The sequence below is a fragment of the Halichoerus grypus genome, chromosome 3, assembly GCF_964656455.1.
Source record: "Halichoerus grypus chromosome 3, mHalGry1.hap1.1, whole genome shotgun sequence".
Taxonomy (NCBI): domain Eukaryota; kingdom Metazoa; phylum Chordata; class Mammalia; order Carnivora; family Phocidae; genus Halichoerus; species Halichoerus grypus.
The window spans coordinates 174,004,994-174,025,981 of NC_135714.1; the positions used below are offsets into that span (position 1 = coordinate 174,004,994).

Here is a 20,988-nt window from a genome sequence, read left to right on the forward strand (position 1 = left end):
TCGAGCTATTTATTAACTACAAAGGGAAAGACAGAGAAAGCCAGAGAAACCACCTTAACCAGATGATCATGGGCAACATGACCAGTAATAAGACATATCCACATCATGACCACCATGAGATGTAATGAGGACTCATGTCTTTGGTATTCTGCCAAAATATGCGTAATATCAGTCTAATCATGAGAAAAAGTTAGACACTCACTGAGGAATATTCGACAGAATCCCTGATTAATACACTTAAATAGTCATGAAAGACACGCAAGGACTGAGGAACTGTTAAAGGCTGCAAAAGACTAAGGAGAAATAATGAAATGCAACATGAGACCCTAGAGAAGAGGCGTTAGTGGGGAACTGGCGAAATGTACATCAAGTCTTTTGTTTCATTAATAGCCTATTCCAATGTTAACTTCCTGGTTTTGATAACCATACTATCAATTGTGTAAGATGTTAGCATCAGAAGCTTGGGAAGGGATATAGTAAAACTATTATTTTTATAACTTTAAGTTTAAAATTAGTTCAAAATAGGGGCACCTGGCTGGCTCAGTCGGTAGAGCATGCAACTCCTGATCTTGGGGTTGTAAGTTTGAGCCCCACGTTGGGTGTAGAGATTACTTAAAAAATAAAAATAAAGTAAGTTCAAAATAGAAAGTCTTAAACACACACACACACACACACGGCTAGAGCTTAATGGAAGAGACAAGGGGTTCTTTGTTGCACGTTCCTGCTGAGTCTAGTTATAACGGGGGGAGGGGGGAGACGTTGACATGTATATCTAATTCTAGACTGGACAAAGGTGAAGACAGTATTCAAAGTAACATCTGGGTCCAACATGAACATTAATACCTTACATACCTCGATCATGTAGGGCTAACAAAACCCGTTCATACAAGCAGGCTCTGTAGAGGTCTCCAGGAATAGGTTTTCCTGCCCAGCAGTCAAGTTCAAGCTTCTCAGGGTCAGGGGCATGGGGATCAGGCTCAGCTAGAATATACCGATAGCCATCTTTGTTAAACGGGTGTTCCAAGGGGTAGCCATGAGGGGGAAGGCGCTGAGCAGAAAACAAAGGGTCACTGCAGAAAGGAAAAAATAAAATCAAGAAACTAAAACCCCCTCCAGCTCAAATGCCTTCAAATCTGTTAGGACATCTGATTTATTAGATTTCAACAGGAACACATGCAACTTCACAAATGCTTTTCATTGCTCAAATAGATGATCCTGCCCTCTGCAGGCAAAACAGGGGAATGAAACGGATTCATTTTTAAATTTGGTAAAGTGGTTTCAGTCAAATTACTCCCTAGTCTGTAGGACTATCTTTGAAATGGAGCCAGTACGTCATAGGGGGAAAAAAGGAGAAGGGGAACAAGGGCAATTTCCTTTAGTATATTAATTACTATAAACTAATGAAATGAAACTCAGAGATTTGAGCCCTTACTATCTTGCCAATCTAAATAAGAAAAAAACAGGATTTACTGAACAAAGCAAAGGGAAGAGGCCAGTGCTCAAGTTCAATACTGGGTCCTCTCTCCCTCTCCTCCACCTCTCCTTTCTCAAGATGTCTTAACAGATTTTTACTCTCACAGGGCTACCGCCCTGGGGCTGTTTTCACAAATCCGTAAAACAGGATTCCTCGCCTGAGATTATTTTACCCCTCAAAGTGCTTAAGATTTGAGAAAAATGGACAGGCTTTGTAATCTCAGACACCTGAGCTAGTGAAGAGTACAGCTCTTTTCCCTCTGATGGACTGTGCCAGCACCAAAGAATGGTCTAGCAGTGGTGATTGGGAGTGGGTGTTCTGCCCACCTCCGGGCCTTCTTGGTGGTCCCTGTGGTCCCTCCATCCTGCTGCTTGCGCTTGGCTCCTCTTCCTTTTCCACTGCTTCCTGCTGCAATTCCCCCTTTGAAGAGAAGGCAGATCACTCTCAATGAGCTGTGATAGAAGCTTCACGTGGATATGGAAATTCCACGGCGACTAGCACTCCTGACGTGCATTTGTGTAACACCACACACAGGAGGATTTCCTTCCTGAGAGCGTATTGGATCTCACCCTGCTTCTGCAAGAGTCGGCTGAGCGTCTCCCAGCTCAGAACACTGGGTTCTGGCAGTAAGCTCAAAGGAACCTAGCACGAATGACGCCTATGGTACGTTTTCAACCTTCCTTTCTTAAAGAACTGCAACAACTAGTACACTTTCTGAGGATGTGACACAAATGCATTTTCACTCATTCAGATTCCAAATACCCACATCTAAAAACAATCGCAAGGATAAAATTTTTTTCCACCCAAATCAATACAAACATCCACAAAGAATATCCTCACTATAAGTAGATGTTCACTCGCTTGAACTATGCATGATATAGTCCATAACATTGTAAAGGCACAATTATCTGCTAAAGCACTTAACTGGAAGATCCAACAAGACAAAGGTACATAAAACATAGAAAACAGAAACAGAAATACTAAAAAGGTGTTTCTCTCCAGTGCTACTAGGTATCCACTCTGGTTGTGCATGACACAAGTAGAAAGGCTTTAAATTTAGTAGGCAACTTTTACAATTATTAAGATCGTGCCAATGCATAAAATTCAGGTTAGACTAATCTAGCTTGTGGAATTAAGAGCAAATATCAATCGACAATTTACTTATGTTATACAAAAAATAATTTAGCTACATACTAAGCCACAAGGAATACTACCCAGTGATTTCTGAAATAGGTACTTTGAAATTTTTGTCCAGTTCCGTCTTTCCTCTCAATTTGTTTTTCTGTCCGCCAGAAAATGTCCCTGAACTGCAGGAAAACACCTTTATGGAAACAACTGCATAGAATACTGTATCTTAATTTGGGGCAAGCTTGGAAATTATCAGCAGTTCTGCTGCAATGAAAAGGATCAAGACATTGAGAGCAGGTCATATTCTGCACATACAGGACCAGATTTATGCAGAACTACCTTTTATGAACATAGCAGGTATCAGTCCTATTTTTCATAAAAAGGTTTAATGTTAAACTGTTGTAACATCCATTATCTCTAGCTTGAGTTACCTAAAAAAATTATTAATTTTTAATTGTTATTGTATTTTAATTACTTTAAGAGAGAAGCTTTAGATCTACCTGGAATAAAACAAGTAATACTAAGGGGACTGCTGGCCATGTTAGGCAGAATATGACAACGGATAAGCTTTGAATTTACTAACATTCAACTGGAACTACAGTTTCATAGCAAGTGCTATTGCCACCATTTTCACGATGCTTTAAAATTTTAATTTAGTTTTAGCTTCTACCACAACTCAGCAAAAAGCATTTTCCAAACCACATAATACTTAAGTCTGAGAGGCTGAAAGAAGACAGAGGAGGAATTCACCTCCAAAAGAGGCTCCACCTGTAAGAACAGAAGTGGCACCATGTATTTGTCAAATTGTAACAATTAAAATGGGAAAAAATGGTGTAAAAATATAAATAATACACTTAGCTATTTCCAACCCATCTGAGAATATTAGTAACAGTAGAAATGATTACATATTTAAGATGTTACCACTCCATAGGACAAGTTAATGACACCATGTGTTAGAGGAATAGCTAGCTACCTCCCAGCTACCCCAACTTTCATTAGATTACCATTAGTACTGAAGGCCGTTCCTGTCATTAGGTGGGTTACCGACAGAAACACATCTATAGCGGGTAATCAGTACAGACTGCTGGCATGGGAATAAGCTAAAGTTTCAGGGCAGGAAAAATTAGAAAGACCGGCATAGGAACTCTATTAAATAACAGCTGAATTAGGAGTAAGAGCGGAGAGCTGAATCTACAGTAGGTGTTAAGTGATGAGGATACAGACATACAGACAGGGAGTCTAAGATAAACACAGTAAATCTGACCTTAAACCTGTACCCTGTTTTATGCTAAATCTGTTTCACTTGAGACCAAACTGTGGTAAAGGGACAAAAAGTTCTCCACTACCATCTGTCAAACCTTTGGCTAGCTTCCAAAAACTGAGTTCTGTACTTTAAAGCCTCTGTAAATATCCAGTTGAGAGTCAACCCAAAGGATGCCCAATTCTAGGCATATTTGGATTCAATAGCTTAACAAATATTTCATCAAGGAGACATTTAAACACTTACCATTTAGATTCCCACTTGTAGACACAGCACTGCTTTGTTTTTGGTTGTCATAAGCAGGACCAATGTTACTAAGATCCTAGAGGGAAAAATATATTCAATCACAAAGGAAAGCTATATAATCAAAGCACTCTGGCAATGCTCAAAAAACCAAGAAATTCTAATAGAATGTGAATCAAAACTGACAACCCTAGGGAGTCTGAAATTTACAGGGTCCCAAACTTGGATGCTACAGAGATCAGCAAGTAACATGTGTGGGACAAGTGTAAGGATCAAAGTGGTTAAGAACGAATTGGGGGTGGGGTGGTGGAGGGGGAAAAGGCAAACAGGAGTGCCTAAGCCCCATTTTCTCAGCTCCCCGTGGGAACTCAGGCCCATTGTAATCAGATCTTCTCATTTTAGAAGAAAAGACAGAAATCTGAATTTCTAAAACCGGTATATTAAGTTAACAAATGCTTGACTCATCTACCCTAAGAAAACTCTGGCTAACCTGATTGATTTATGAACCTGTTTTGCAGAAGCTGACTGACCAAGGACAAGACTAGCTAAGACTGGAATAGGGAATTCCTCCAACTTTGCAGAAGGGACCAAGAGTAAACAAAAGACAAAACACCCTCCTCCAGAATCCCCCCCACTCCATTATGCTGCCATTTTGAGCACTGTCCCATAAAGAAGCTTGATCCTTAAATGCGCATCTCTTTTTGTCCCTATATCCAATCAGCATATTCCATTCAACCTACACACCACCCCATGACATCCTGTCTCCTTATGGTTAAATACACCCAACCCCTATCCTTTGAGAAAGTGGGTTTGAGCAATTTTCTCCCATCTTCTTGCTTGGAACCCTGCAATAAAACCCTTTTTCTCTGCTACAAAACTGTTGTCAGTGTTTGGCTTACTGTGCATCATTGGGCAATGGACCCTTGTACAGTAACATTTCTATGTGAAACCTTGAATTTTCAATGCTGGCAGATCAAACATTTTAAGGCAAAGCTAAAAGCTCTGGCCTCCTGACATGCCAAATGTAACCCCTGCCCTAAACAAAAAGTGGAAATTTTCTTTTTCGTCCTTTTATGCTAGATACACAACACAAATTCTAATTCACAACAAATTTTTTTTCATAATAACAAATGTTTTTAAGAGTAAACTTTGAAAAATGAGAAATAACTTGGCACAGCCTATTTATGTTATAAGGGAGGAAATTAAAGTTAAAAAAGATAAAAAGGATATGCACAGAGTTATAACATTAAGGGGAAGAGCCAGAACTAAAACGCTAGTCTCCTGGTTTAAGGTGAGGGCTCTTTGCACACACAGCAGAAACACTTTACCTGCAGCCCACCATGTTAGAGGTCTGTAATGGCAGGGGCAAACAGACAAATGTTAACAAAACCTGATTCTCGGTCTCTAAATCAAAAGGGGAGTACAAAATACCTGATCCAAAAGTCCAAATTTGGGGTAATCTTCTTCTGGGTCCTTACTCCCGGGATCAGGATGCTCCTTTACTAAGAATACATCTCTTTCTTTACTCTAAAAGGAAGCAGTATTTTAGTGTTACTGGAAATTTTATACTTCAAAGTAGTACTGAATGGATGATCAACCAGCAACTCCAATTCCTAAGTGTAATCTCCCAAAATGACAGTATTGCTTTTCCCTCTGATTAGAAAATTAATACATGACCATCCAAAAATTCAAACAGAGAAACTTGAAAAAATGAGAGCCAAAGTCCTTCGGAATCCTCACCTATCCCTCCACCTCACAGAGATAAGCACTGTTAACAGCTTGCTGTTGGCTTCTCCCCAGGTGCTCTCTTTAATTCTAAGGACAATAATGTTTAGAACAGTGTTATTTGTTTTTGTTTTTAAAGCAAAGGAAAAAATAGTCTGCAATGTCAATATAAAATTATACTTGCAAAAGTACAGTGGACAAAGGTATCAGTGTCGTGTATAAAACAACCAGGGTGATATTCACTTTAGACACAATTTGTGACGTGTGAAACCTGTTAAAATTTACAATTAGTGATACCTTACTCTCCAAGATTTAAAACTAAGTTGTTCTCATTTTCTTAGTCATCACATTATTTCAGTGAGACTAAAACAAATTTAATTCTTACAAAGAACACTGACTTTCGAAATGTCGAGTCTAATCATTTTAGTCTACTCACCATTGTTTTAACAATGTTATTTGGCCAAGTCATTTTCCCAGGTCTCTGTCTGGTCGTCATGCACTCCCAGTATTTATCAATAAATGGTATGATATCCTAATTTTTAAAACAAAATATATTAAGATTTCTATAGTTGCTTTCAAAGTTATACTCACAAAAAAGGAAAGAAAACTGCAGCATTTTCAAAGACCTTGTCAGAATTGAGAGAAAAATCCATGTTTAGTCTTTTCACGATTAAACAAACATGTAATTGCATGCAAACAACATATAGACTGTGAGGAATTTCAAATAAGTATATACAAATCTTAGCTACATAGGGCTTACAATCCAGTTGGAGGGAAAGATCTACCCCATTCTTTTGGGTGCCATTTGGAAAATACTCCTAAATCATTCTCTCTCCTGAGTTCCTATTTCTACCTGCTTCCAACATCCCTTTGTGGACACCCCACAGGCACCTCAAACTTCTTGTAAGAAAATTAAACTTTGGGGGCGCCTGGGTGGCTCAGTTAGTTAAGCATCTGACTCTTGGTTTTGGCTCAGGTCATGATCTCAGGGTCATGAGACTGAGCCCCGCATCCAGATCCAGGGTGTGGAGCCTGCTTAAGATTCTCTCTCTCCCTCTTCCTCTGCATTTCACCCCCACCCTCTAAAAACAAAACAACACAAAAAAACTAAACTTTGTATCCTACCTCACAAACCTGCTCTGCCGATTTCTATTCTTGCTCTTAATGCTCAGAATCACCTATCACCTAGAACCACAAGCCAGAAACCATGGAGTCATCTTTGATTCTTCTCTTGTGTACGACTTTCACATCTAAACCAACACCAAATGAATTCTCAGATTTCAGAAATTTCTCACCAATCCGGCCTCCTCTCTATCCCTGCTGCTTTGATTGTGGTCCTTGCCAGTTCTTGCTGGTGTGACTAAAAATATATCTGAGTTTGATCTTCTGACATCGACCTTCCCCTACTCTCACCATTCTTCCCAAGTCCACCAGAGTCAGAGTCTACCACTAATACCTTCCACTAGTTAGTTCCAGAAAACCAAATCTTTACCAAAAGGAACCAGGGTTGGGGCGCCTGGCTGGCTCAGTCAGTAGAGTGTGTGGCTCTTGATCTTGGGATTGTAATTTCAAGCCCCATATGTTTGGTGTAGAGATTACTTAAAAATAGTATCTTTAAAATAAATAAATAAACAATAAAATAAAAGGAACGAGGGTTGAATCGGGGAAAGTCGAAAAGTCGAAAAGAAGTCTAGAATATTCTGTTGTTCCAGAGAGTAAGGAAGAGTTCAAAAACTGATAGGGACATATCACAAAGTATCAGGAGTCAGCCTAAATGGGGCTACACTGGTCAAATCTGAGCACCAGAAATCAGAAATCCAGTAAGAGACTATAAAAATCCACAAATCCGCAGTGATACTTAAAAAAAAAAAAAAAAGGATGGACAGAAAGGAAAACCCCTTTTCACAGAAGAACTGCAAGCAATAAATGTATTCTTTTTCACAATGATTACTCTATTAACCTGATTCAGGCTAGGATAATCAGTGGTTGCTAAAACCAATGCTTGAAAGGGTTTGAACAAGACAGTCACACAATCTCAATGCATCACCCACAGACTGCTTAATAATTACAGAGAATATGTCTGTCCCTTTACAATGGAGAAATCTGGTGATACCTCCTCTTTACCCAAGCAATCAAATTTAGGACTACTACTAATAAAACAAACTAATATTTTATGCCTCCTGATGTGATACAAGAAAAATATACACTATCTACATAATATTCTTGCCAAAAATGTTTAAGTTGGTTAAGCATCTGACTCTTGATTTTGGCTTAGGTGACGATCTCAGGGTTGTGAGATCAGGCATCGGGCTCTGCACTGGTGTGGAGTCTGCTTGAGAGTCTTTCTCTTCCCTCTCCTGCTGCCCCTCTGCCCCTCCTCTCCCCTCCCTCTCTAAAAAAAAAAGTTTAACCTGAGCTCAATCATGAGGAAACAATCAGATAAATGCAAATTGAGGAGGATCATGCCAAACAACTGTCTAGGCTCCTCAAAATTTTTAATGTCACAGCACACCGCGGCGCCTGGCTGGCTCAAGTCAGAGTATGCAACTCTTAATCTTGGGGTCATGAGCTGGAGCCCCACGTTGGGTGTAGAGATTATTTAAATAAACAAACAAGGGCGCCTGGGTGGCTCAGTTGGTTAAGCGACTGCCTTCGGCTCAGGTCATGATCCTGGAGTCCCTGGATCGAGTCCCGCATCGGGCTCCCTGCTCGGCAGGGAGTCTGCTTCTCCCTCTGACCCTCCCCCCTCTCATGTACTCGCTCTCTCTCATTCTCTCTCTCTCAAATAAATAAATAAAATCTTAAAAAAAAAAAATAAAATAAAAAAATATAAAAAAATAATAAATAAAATAAATAAATAAATAAATAAATAAACAAACAAATGTATGCCATAGCAGACCAAAAAAAAAAAAAAAGTAAAATAAGTTCAGGAACTGTTTCAGATTAAAGACAAAAAAGACATTACACGGACACCTGGCTGGCTCAGTGGGGAAAGCATGCGACTCCTGATCTCAGGGTTGTGAGAGAGAGAGAGAGAGAGAGAGACAGAGAGAGACATTACAACTAAATGTAATGTGTATCCTTGCCTGGATCCTGGATGGAGGAAAAAGCTATGAAGGATATTAAGAATAACAGTGAGAAAATATAGCTATATACTTTATATAAAAAATAAAATCTGCATATATTAGACAGTAGTATACATCAACATTAAATTTTCTGAGTATGATCACCGTATTGTGGTTATGAGAGAATACTGGGTATAGTGTTCAATTCAGTCTCATATAGCTTAGGGAGAAAAAACAGACACTGGGTGATAAAGCAAATGCAATAAAATATTAACAACCGGCAAATTTAGGTAAAGAATAAACAGATGTTCACTGTACTATCTGAATTTTTCTATTATGTTTGAAAAATTCAAAATAATAATTTGGGGGAAAAAATAAGAAAAAAACCAAATCTGATCACAGCACACCTCTAATGCAGGAATAAAAAGAAGGTGAGGGGGCCGTCTGCTGACTACTCCAGCCTGCAGGATTAAGTCCTAACTTCTATTCAGTAGAAAATCCCTTGCAGATCTGATCCCAACTATATTGGTCTCAACAGACACCCCATACCAGTGTCTTTCAAACTGTAGATCGCAATTAGTAGGTTATAAAATCAATTTTGTAGGTCAAAACTAGCACTGACTAAAATAGAAAATAACAGAGTACAGAGGGAAAAGATCGGAGAGTAAGCATTGGTGAAATTTTTGTTTCAGTTTTAAATGAAAGTGGGTAGGTATAAATGTACGCTAGGCATAATGTAAACTCCACTGTTTTAAAATTTACTTCATTTTCTTACCATGAATCACAGTAGTAAAGACTCATGGATGGGCTAATCATCTAATTTTGATTCCTGACTTTGGTCATGTGGTTTTGCAGTTTAATAATAAAGGATAATTCATTTAAATAAGCCCATCCCCTTCCCTCTGACAAAAGCTGTAATAACCATCTGTAAATATAGCTAAACTGAGCTGCTGAGAAGGTCCACCTCAAGATCTGATTAATTGTGGGACAGACAGTTGTTTGCTTCTCTATAAAGCCAACCAAAACTATTTAAGGATTCATCCAACTAACAGCTAAGCCAAGTGACATACTATGCACATTCAAGAAGTTAGTAAATCACATGAAATAAGTAACACATAACAACTGAATCTATAGTCATATATTCATAAAAATTGGGGGGAAAGTACTTATTGTTGAAAAGTATATTTTAAAAGTTCCACCTGATTCTTGGGCATAATTGCAATTACATTAATTTCTTCTCTACCTTATCTTTGGAGAACATGGTTTTCGGATGTTCATCCTGTGTTCGGGACTGCCATGTTAGATTGGCCAAAGCACTAAGGCACATTTCCTTCAAGTCTAGCAAAAACAAAAACAAAAAGTTATCTGTAGTATTATATCCCTATTACCAAAAGAATATTCAACTAGGTGGTCCACAAACTAACAATTACAGCAGCAAAAAGTAGAGTCATCATTGATCTGGAATGGATAATAGCCATTATTCAGAGCTAAACCCGAACTTCTACCAGCTACCAGGAAGAGTTTTCCTGATTCTGCTACGTCCAAGTCCCTTTTCTTTTGCAGCTAACCAGAGGACAATTTTGCAGCACTCCATAGTTTGTTCTTACTTGCTTGCTTCCGGAGGAAATAGGTATTCCCACTATGATGGCACACATTGCAGTGAAAACTATAGTTGGTCATGAAAGGTAGACAGGATCTGCAGAACAGCCAGATTAAACAGATTAGTGAACTTCTCAATACATATTTCTTTATGAGAAGTAAATCAACGGAATCAACAAGGATCCTTTGCCCACAGTGAAAGTAAGGTAAAAAATGTCAATATAGTAATATACTATTAAAACTTAAAATGGTCGTCAAAACCAAAACAGGGCTTGTATTTTTACAAATACCTGGATTTTTCTAAAAAGGTTTTATTTGGGGGCACCTGGGTGGCTCAGATGGTTAAGTGTCTGCCTTCAGCTCAGGTCATGATCCCGGGGTCCTGGGATCGAGTCCCGCATTGGGCTCCCTGCTCAGTGGGGAGCTTGCTTCTGTCTCTTCTCAGAGACAGAGCGTGCATGCACGCACAAGCAGGGGGAGCTGCAGGCAGAGGGAGAAGCAGGCTCTCCGCTGAGCAAGGAGCCCAATGCAGGACTTGATCCCAGGACCCTGGGAACATGATCTGAGCTAAAGACAGACACTTAACCAACTGAGCCACCCAGGTGTCCCTACCTGGATTTTTCTGTTACAAAAATTTAGTAAGACATTATCTACCATAGCAGATAATTCAGCACCAGGAAGGGTCTCACTGGGACCTTGTCCAAGCTATTTTATTATAGTATTTGAGCACCTAAAAAAAGTATGCCAGGCCAGTTGTGGAAGAAGGCAAAGCAGCCTCTTTATTTATTTATTTTTTTTTTTATTTTTTTAAGATTTTATTTATTTATTTGACAGAGAGACACATAGCGAGAGAGGGAACACAAGCAGGGAGAGTGGGAGAGGGAGAAGCAGGCTCCCCGCAGAGCGGGGAGCCCGATGTGGGACTCGATCCCAGGACCCTGGGATCATGACCTGAGCCGAAGGCAGTCGCTTAACCGACTGAGCCACCCAGGCGCCCAAAGCAGCCTCTTTAAATATATTTATATTTAAATATTTGTATGTAAATTATATTTAAATACAGTTTTATAAATGTCTGTACATAAATTATATTTAAATACTTAAATTTTTATTTAAGGTGCCAATAACACTGTTGGAAATGGCAAACAGACACTATGACAAGATTAATTAAAAATGTAAATAATTGTGTGGTGCCTGGGTGACTCAGTAGGTTGGGCGTCCAACTCTTGATTTTGGCTCAGGTCCTGATCTCCGGGTCGGGAGATCGAGCCCTGCATTGGGCTCCATGCTAAGTGCAGAGTCTGCTTGAGATTCTCTCCCCTCCACCCTCTCCCTCAGCCCCTCCCCACTGCTCTCTCTCTCTATAATAAATAAATAAAATCTTTTTAAAAATGTACATCATTATTCAGGAAAACACGCAAGTCACAAAACATTACTTGTCTCATCACCAAAGGAATTCTACAGATGACAATTAGTCTATAAGAGCTTTAAGGATCCAAGTAGCAACTTCACATTTAAGAGTTAGAAAAGATTTTTGGAGGACATAAGTTATGAACTGGATTTGAGAAGATGAGTCAGTTTTCTTTTCTCTAGGTGAACTATGTATAGAGATGAGAAAGGGACCAACTAGGGGGCAGAGGGGCAAACTGCCGTAAACAAATTTGTCCCAGAGAGGGGATCTGTCAGGGATATGGTTAAAAAAAAAAAAAAAGTAAGGCTTGAAAGGTAAGAAGTGCAAGGAGCCAGGTAGAGTTGGATTCTTTTCTGTGGGGAATGGGAACTCCTCGAAGGGGAAGTGACATGGTTAAAATTATAAGTTTCATGACAGGATGGGTCTGAAGGAAGAGATTAGAAAAAGCAAATGTATGTAAGATGCTTTTTTGGCCGTTCCAGCAGAAGGTAAAGAAGGCCTCGGCCTCACCTAGGGTGAAATTAATAAACGGAAAGGACAAGACTGTACAAAGAAGAGAAAAAATTGGTAAAGCTTGGTGACTAAGGGGGGGGTGGTGGGCGGAAGTGAAAGGATTCTAACCACTAAGGGTGCCTGTATCACAAAGATGAAATCTTCTAAAAGGGGAGTTTGGGGGCAAGAGAAGACTTGTCTGTTTAGAGGCAGAGAGAAAGATGCCAATGGAGGGAGAGATTAAAAAAAATGGTGGATGCTGAGGATATAACTGAGGGAACCAATGCATTGGAGAAGGAGGTGCGGTGGAGACTGCACCCAACGACTGGAAAAGTAGAGTACAGGGAGACCTTAGTCTTAAAAAGGAGAAAGTAACGGAAAAATACAAGACTGGTTCAAGTTGTAAGAGAAGAAATCAAAATAAAAGCAAGTTTATCTTGGACTCAGCTGAAACTTGCTTAAGGTATCCTCAAAGAGAAGCTTCCCGAGTGTGTGTCTATTGCCACCATTCAATAAATTAAGAAACGTTCTTGTGAATATTAAGATTGAATTCCCTTGCCTTTACCTGGCTCTCGAAACCTTTCTGTTCAACAGCCCGCTGTGATAAAATCACCTACAGAGAGCAAAGCCTCAAACTAGTGGTATGTAGGCAGTTGTTATTTAATTCAAATACAATCAGGTGTTTACAGCAGCCTTTTGCCAACTCTGCTAGCTCGCTTCCTCCATCTCAGCTGTGAAAGATAATCTGTCCCACCTAGTTGGGCTTTAGGTGTAACTTCTCAAATTCAGGTACAAACTGTTCCTACCAAAACTCCAAACTGTGCTTTGATTCTTCCTTAGATCACCCCAAGTTATCTCTCTGGTAAATTTCCGAGGCTCTGTCTATCCAAATAAACTCTCCTTGGCCAAAGGTGCCCGATTTTAGGTCTTGTCTAAGTGACCAGCTTTGCTTATCTTGTATATTTTCCCTACAGATCCTTCTACTAAGATTAATTCTTTCTTCCAGATCCTTCAGTACTTTTTTTTCTTTTTTAAATGTTCTACCTTAGGTCACCAGTCACATGTTAATTAAACATTAGCATTTCTAAAACCCACTATAACTTTTTAACTAGAAAGCATAAAATTATAAAGGAAGGTATTTCTTCGCAAACCCACCCAATGAGGAAGAATTTCAGAATTAATAATGCAGACTTGAAACAATCTAAATTTACTTGCATAATATGGACCATAAGGAACACCAGAGAGCCAGCAGTATAATTATTTCCATAGACAGTGAGTCAATATCGAGCACTTGCTAGCTGTTGACTGAATCCCTACAATAAAGCAAAAAGCCTTTTATTCTCAATCAATCATAAAATGATTTTGATTCATTAGAAGAGGAAGATTGGAAATATGCTGAGGAGTGAACACAGGATACTTACTTAAAGGGAGTGAGTTAGAAGCCAAAAGGAAAAAGAATGGCTCAAGCCTGAAGAGGCACTGGTCATCTCAAATTTTTGACAGCAGGGTTTGTCTACCATAGACACCAACCCTTACCCCCAAATCCGTAACACCCAATACAACATTTAAGTGATACTGTCCCATATTTGTTTATATAGTGCTTCATAACTGCACAGTTTTGTTTCCCAACCAGATTGTAAGCTCAAAACAAGCTCAATAGGTAGAAAACACGCTCAGCTTATTAAAACAATTTCTGATTCAAATCCTACTACTCACTGAACAGGGGTTAGAAGACATAGGAAATAATATGCTTTTATATTTGCCCACAAACTATTATTCAGCTGTTGAACATGTTGAGATTTATTTTACAAGGCGATTCGTAGAGACTACAAAAAATACTCACGAGGTATCTATGCCAAAGGTGTCGGCTGTGAACCATTTCGTACATATCCCACACTGCAGCTCTACCTCTCCCAACTGTCGGCCATTCTCTTCATCCACCGAGCCAGCCTGAGTATCCATCACCTCTGAAGTATCCCCAGCACCTTCCTGCGTCCACAGAGCAATCAGAAAATCAAGTCAGTTGACCCAATTGTATTTCTGACTCACTTAAAAGTTTAAAACCTATTTTGCCTTGCATACATCCAAAAAGAAATACTTACTAGTGTATCTTTTCCATTAGAGGATTCTGTCTCCAAACCACCACCTACGTCGACTGAATTTGCATCCCTACAAGATAATGGAAGCACTCAAGTAAGAATTTTCAAGAGAAACAAACCTCAAAATGCCTATGCCCAAAGACAATTATCAAAGTCCAGCTGAACTTCACACTCCTACAGCTTTTTCAACTAAGCCTGTTCTCAGTCTGGATGCCCCGGGGTAGGAAGAACATGGCCTAGACAGACGCAGGCCCATAGGGCACAGGGAAGCCTAATCGGCCCTTACAGACAAAACTACATGGGATGGAATTGGTCCTGGGGAAGGTTCGCAGGGACGCAGCTCTCCCACTGTTTTCAGAGGAACCGTTACTTCTTCCAGTCCGGCAACGCAAAGTGGTTTCTTCTCTGGGATATTTGAGGGGTGTCTGCTAGAAGAGAGAGCTTCGAGCCCGCTGTTAGGATGCAAAAGCAGGAGAGAGAACAAGAACCTTGACTCTCACAGACCGCGAAAGGTGCGGAAAGGGGCGTAGTTTCAGATACAGTTCAGAGGGGAGGGCCAAGGGGACGGGCCCAGCGGCGGGCGGGACTACAGTCCTGGAGGGGGCAGGGCGAGCCGTTGGCTGCAGGGCCTAGGTTCGGAGGGGGCGGGCAGGAGGGTTCCCAGGAGCCGCGGGATTCCAAGAGGGGAGGGCCTCCCTTCCTGCGTCCTCCTCGGGCTACAGGACGTCTTACCCGCTTTCTCCCTCTCCAGAACCGGGTTCCGCTGCTGGAGCAACAGATGTCCCCTCTCCAGCCGGGGCAGTTGCCACCGCTACCACCGGTTTTGTCTCCCCTTCTTCCGCCGCTGTTGCATTTGCGGCCGCGGCTGGGCCGGGTCCTGCATCCACTCCGGGTCCGGGTCCGGTTCCCGCCGCCGCCATCACTGCCGCCTCCCAGAGTTCTCGCGAGAATACTATCTCCGTCTCGCGTGAGTTGCTGACTGGCTTTGTAATCTTCAAACAGTAAAGGCCCTTGATGGGTCCACAGCCTGCCTGAGGAACGGGCACTCCCAGCCCGCTTTAAGGTGGGGCGGGCAGACCGAGGCGGGCGGGGTCTCTGGGTTTGGACTGCTCCGGGTGAAGGCGTTGGAGGCAAGAATACTAGTTGGCTTTTCTCTAGGGCGTACTGCATTTCAGGGCTGGACACTGCGTTTTCGTGGCCAACACTGGAAATCACCGCGCAGACGAGGCGCCTTGAGAGCGCTGGGTGCCTACGGACTCTGAAGGCTGTGGTGTGCAGCAAACATTCCTCACCGTGCAATGTGGGAAACTTCTACAAACGCTAGCTAGCACTCACTGCCCCGCCCCAGAAGCAGTTCGCTCTACAGCCCTCGAGATCTGCCACTTTGAGCACGTTTTCAAGTGGCCATCTAGCCTAGACTGTGAATCCAGAGCCCCAGCTACACAGGTGAGGCGGAGAGGGGATGTGGATGGAATATCCAGGCGGTAGAGGTAAGCAACAGTGTGTGTTCTGGAAGCTGCAAGCCGCTTAATATTTTAAGAGGAGGAAAATGAAGCCCGAATTAGGAAGCCAAGTTGCTAGAGGACTTACTGGTTGAAAGAAGATTTGCCTTGGAGAAAGGAACAGGTATCGACCAAAAGGTAAGAACTCGAGGAATTAACGGCAGTATTGGTAGGTGAAATCACTGGAGTAGAATCATTCAGAGCCATGTCTTCAAACTCGAGAATACTAACCTCATGAAGTATTCAGACCAGGTCAGTTTTCAGGAAATCAATGTGTACATCCTGATTTTTCCAAAGTTGCCTAAGGACACTTCTCCCATTTTACAAAAGAAGGGCATACCTCTCTCCAATCCTGAATCAGATCTATGATGTACTGCCCGAGGGTGTACAAACCTATGGGACTCCAGACACAAGAACACTTGGAAATATGTAGATATTTGGATTTTGCAATTGGTTCCCAAGTATTTGCTTTCAACAAAATTGAAGGAGGACGTAATTGAGTTACCAGCTGATAGATTATTTTAAAAATTGATGGTGATAAAGTCTAAAAGTAGTGGGTGAAACTTTAAGAAGAAAGAATACTTTCACAGACTCCAAGTATCTCCCCCCAAATATTTAATAGTTATAGTGGTGGTTTTAACGTACGGCCACAAAATCTGTGGTGCTGCTTCCTCCAGGAGGTAGAGCTTGAATCCCACCTCTTGAGTGTGTGGACTGGACTTACTTGCTTCTAAACAATAAAATGTGAAAAAGGAAAATAGTAATTTTTACAATGGAGAAACTGGCAGACACCACCTTAGCTAAGTGGTCAAGGTTAACACCCCAGTAATAAATCAGATTGATATCATTTGCCCCCTGATATGATGCAATGAGAAGGACTTCATCTCTGGAATTCTTCCCCAAAAATTCATAACCCCAGTCTAATCCAAATTGAGACATTCTAGAAGGTAACTGACGAGTACACTTCAAAACTGTCAACATCATGAAAGACAAGAAAAGACTGAGAAACTCTGGAGGAGACAAGGAGATGACAACTAAATGCAGTGTGGTATCCTGGATTAGATCCTGGAACAGAGAAGGGATATTAGTGGAGAAACTGGTGAAATTAACAATGTCTGTAGTTAATACTATTACAGCAATGTTGATTTCTAATTTCTGATCAATGTACTGTGCTTTAAGATGTCAACATTAGGGGAAGCTGGATCAAGGCTATATGGGGGAACTCTTTGAACTATCTTTGTGATTCTTCTGTAAATCTAAAGTAATTGAAAATTTAAATTAAAAAAATTGATGGTAGATCACAATGTGATTTGGCATAGAACTTTGAAGGAGTTCAGAGAATTGTATTCAGCAGATTCAATAAATCCTAGATGGGCATCTGCTTATTTATGTAAACAAAGATTGTCAGCTCTTAACATGTATAAAAGATGAAAAATAGGATTAGTATTGCTGCTAAACCTGTCTCATTCTAGCAATGGTGATATTCATCCATGGGTGGGATTTAAAGAAATAAATTCTCAGTCTCATTAAGAGTTACATCTCCAATAAAATTCTAATTTTGATGTTTGATTATCCAAATTTATGCATTTATTTGATCAACTGAATTCTATGCAATAAAGAAGATTTTGACACTAGAGCCTTGTGCTCACAGGGAGTTATTTCGACTTTTATATATATGTATTTTTAAAATATTTTATTTTTAAGATTTATTTATTTATTTGAGAGAAAGAGAGCAAGGGGAGGGAGAGGGAGAAAGAGAGAAGCAGACTCTCCGCTGAGCGCAGAGCCAATGAGGGGCTGGATCTCATGACCCTGAGATCAGGACCTGAGCTGAAATCAAGAGTCTGGAGGCTTAACCAACTGAGCCACCCAGGCACCCCTTAAAAATTTTATTTTTAAGTAATCTCCACACCTAACATGGGGCTCAAATTCACAACCCCAAGATCAAGAGTTGCATGCTCTACCAATTGAGCCAGCCAGGTGCCCCATCAACTTTACTTCAGAGAAGTATTATAAACTTTCTAGTATAAAAATAGATATTTACATAGGTATTTCCTGTATATTATGTATCTATATATATGTTACATTTTATCTTATGAGGGAAGAAGAACAATTCAGAGTTTTTTTTTGTTTTTTTTTTTTAAGATTTTACTGACTTACTTGGGAGGGGGCAGGCAGAGGGAGAAGCAGGCTCCCTAACCAACTGAACCACCCAGGCATCCCAGTTTTGTTTTTTGTTTTTTTTCTAAGATTTTATTTGTCAGAGAGCACAAGGAGGGGGAGTGGCAGGCAGGGCAGGCAGAGGAAGAAGCAGGCTCCCTGCTGAGCAAGGAGCCCCATGTGGGACTCAATCCCAGGACCCCGAGGTCATGACCTGAGCCGAAGTCAGACGCTTAACAGACTGAGCCACCCAGGCGCCCCCAATTCTGAGTTTAGAGAAAATGAGATGATGTAAAATTTCCAATTATTAAAACTTGTTCATATATCTTTTGAATGGATGATGGCAGGTGTCAAATTACTACAGTGGAAATTTCTTTTTAGTTTTATTTAACAATGCTAATGTTTGCAATCCACCTGAAATCCTCTGCCGGTAATTACACTTAACAATGATAAATTCATGCAAACAAAATTTTGAAGACCACTAATTTAGAACAGTGTCTTTCAAATGTTTGACCGCAACTCACATGATACATTTTGCAGTGTGACCCAGTATACACATTATTTACAATTAAAAGATTCATGAAACAATCTGCACTCTGTATAATCTTCTTTTTTAATGCCAGCAGTGACACATTAGATTGATTTGACAGCTTCAGAGAATCATGTAACATGTTTGAAATAGTCCCTAAACAAATGTTTGGCTGTGAAGGTGAGAGAACAATTGAATGATAGCTGGAAGGGAATGCAGGGTGAGGGGATGGAGCTAATGACACACTTTTATTCATCAGTAGGGAGCCAGAGGTTGAAAATATAGGAGAGGTGGTGGTTGATGGAGCAGCTTTCTAAAGAGACTGGGTCAAAGAGCTGAGGCAGCTGGCCGATGGAGAAGTTCGGCTTGATGGTAAGGAGAGAATCCATTCATCTGAGACAGGAAGAAGTCGGGAGGATGGAAATACGGACGTGGCTTGTAATTAGGACTTGGACACCACAAGATAGTACAGAGCCTCACTGAACTCTGAGCCTGCACAGCTATGGTGGTTCCAGTTTAGATCTTCCAGTTCCTGCAACAGCACTAGGCTGTATGACAGCGAAAATGAAAGTCTGAGTTTTCAGTTCTGCCAGGCACATTAAGGGCCAAGAGAAAAGGCAATCAAAGATGATAGCCAGAAAGCAGTTCAGATGATTAACCATGACACCAGAGGAAGCAGAAAAACAGGGAAAACAGGGAATTCACCGTCCAGAAGTCCAGATGAGAAGGCAGGAACTGGAATGGGGAGAGGTTGAAGTCAGAGAATATTTGAGTTTCAAGATTTAGGAGAATTCAGGGGCGCCTGGGTGGCTCAGTCGATAAGCGTCTGCCTTCGGCTCAGGTCATAATCCCAGGGTCCTGGGATCGAGCCCCGCATCGGGCTCCCTGCTCAGCGGGGAGTCTGCTTCTCCCTCTCCCACTCCCCCTGCTTGCGTTCCCTCTCTCGCTGTGTGTCTCTCTGTCAAATAAATAAAATCTTAAAAAAAAAGATTTAGGAGAATTCAGAGCACCTGGGTGGCTCAGTCAGTTAAGTGTCTGCCTTCGGCTCAGGTCATGATCTCAGGGTCCTGGGATCGAACCCCACATCAGGCTCCTTGCTGAGTGGGGAGTCTGCTTCTCCCTTTCCCTCTTCCCTCCCCCTGGCTTGTGTTCTCTCTCTCTCTCTCTCTTTCTCACTCACTCTCTCTCTCAAATAAATAAAAGATTTTAGGAGAATTCCAGAGCCAGCTCACCTGTGGGTAAAAATGGGTGAGGCTCAGTGGAACCAGACCTAATTTCTAGAATTGGAAAGCAAGGCATCCCCCACACTGGGCAGCTGCTCAAGATAAAGGTTAACAGATCACTAATAGCACCGGGTTAGAAATTTAGGATGGATAAATGGGAGAAACTTCCCATTTTTAGAAGCTCTCCCTGTCAGCCGCAGGGAACTCCCGCAGCTTGCCAGAAAGCTGTCTCCATTTGCCCACTGGAGGGTGTATTCGCCTGGCCCTGGTGAAAATATGGAGCCCATTCTCTCATCCTCAAACACAGTATTCAGAATGCTCACAATCGTTATTCTTGAGCAGTGGGTTGATAAAAGACTGCCTCTTATTCTCTCCTCTCTGTTTTCCAAGTGTTTGACAGTGTGCAAGTGTTGCTCAAATCAGAAGTAAATAAAGGCTTAAAAAAAAAAAAAGACTCGTCTCCTTCCTCATTTTTCTCCAGATCTGTCTGGAGATTTGTCCCTTTTCAGTTGTGCCTCCCTCCGGCCTATTGTAGTTGTTCACCTCACTAGGATTACCACACCCGAATCTGCCGGGGTCAGGGTTTCCTACTCCAGTTCGGCCCGGCCAGTCGTTCGACATGTGCAGCACTGCATCTTTCCTTAGCGAGCTACTTACTGCCTTTTAGAGAAAACGCAGACTCCGCTCCGTGTTCAAGAGTGCCCAGCCAATGAGCCCCGGTCCTGTTGGAACCCACCATTCTCAGGATACCCCATCCCATCTTCAGATCTCTAGGGTCTTGCTTCCCTCCTTCTGGATTGCCCCCCACCCCCTTGTATCCGTGTGCCTGGGTTGCTCAGTTGGGTTAAGCATCTGCCTTAGCCAGGGTCCTGGGAATCCAGCCCCTGCTCAGTGGGGAGCCGGCTTCTCCCTCTCCCTATGCCCCTCCCCCCACTCATGCTCCCTCGTGCATGCTCTCTCTCAAATAAATAAATAAAATCTTTAAGAGAAAAAAAAAAGACTCACAGCTAAGTTATTTCCCCCTGGAAAACTTGCTTCACACATCTTTATGTGAGTGTATGTGATTCAATAGTCCTCAGC

General features: G+C 41.4%; 1 protein-coding gene across 3 annotated transcripts in view; it reads right to left on the reverse strand.

The window, feature by feature from the left end:
• Window positions 1-15,463, reverse strand: part of ASH2L (ASH2 like, histone lysine methyltransferase complex subunit) — a 28,451-nt gene extending 12,988 nt beyond the window's left edge. Inside the window, exons 1-11 of one of the 3 annotated variants that reach the window (XM_078069605.1) lie at window positions 15,227-15,463; window positions 14,498-14,564; window positions 14,239-14,384; window positions 10,504-10,592; window positions 10,140-10,234; window positions 6,268-6,363; window positions 5,538-5,633; window positions 4,110-4,185; window positions 3,353-3,370; window positions 1,801-1,894; window positions 853-1,070 (exon numbers count right to left, since the gene is read on the reverse strand). In XM_078069605.1, coding sequence (XP_077925731.1) covers window positions 853-1,070; window positions 1,801-1,894; window positions 3,353-3,370; window positions 4,110-4,185; window positions 5,538-5,633; window positions 6,268-6,363; window positions 10,140-10,234; window positions 10,504-10,592; window positions 14,239-14,384; window positions 14,498-14,564; window positions 15,227-15,414 — 1,183 coding nt within the window. In that variant the 5' untranslated portion in view covers window positions 15,415-15,463. The remainder of the gene's footprint in view (window positions 1-852; window positions 1,071-1,800; window positions 1,895-3,352; window positions 3,371-4,109; window positions 4,186-5,537; window positions 5,634-6,267; window positions 6,364-10,139; window positions 10,235-10,503; window positions 10,593-14,238; window positions 14,385-14,497; window positions 14,565-15,226) is intronic. The other 2 variants (XM_036109909.2, XM_036109911.2) reach the window with 2 other exon arrangements.
• Between the last annotated feature and the right edge of the window lie 5,525 nt (window positions 15,464-20,988).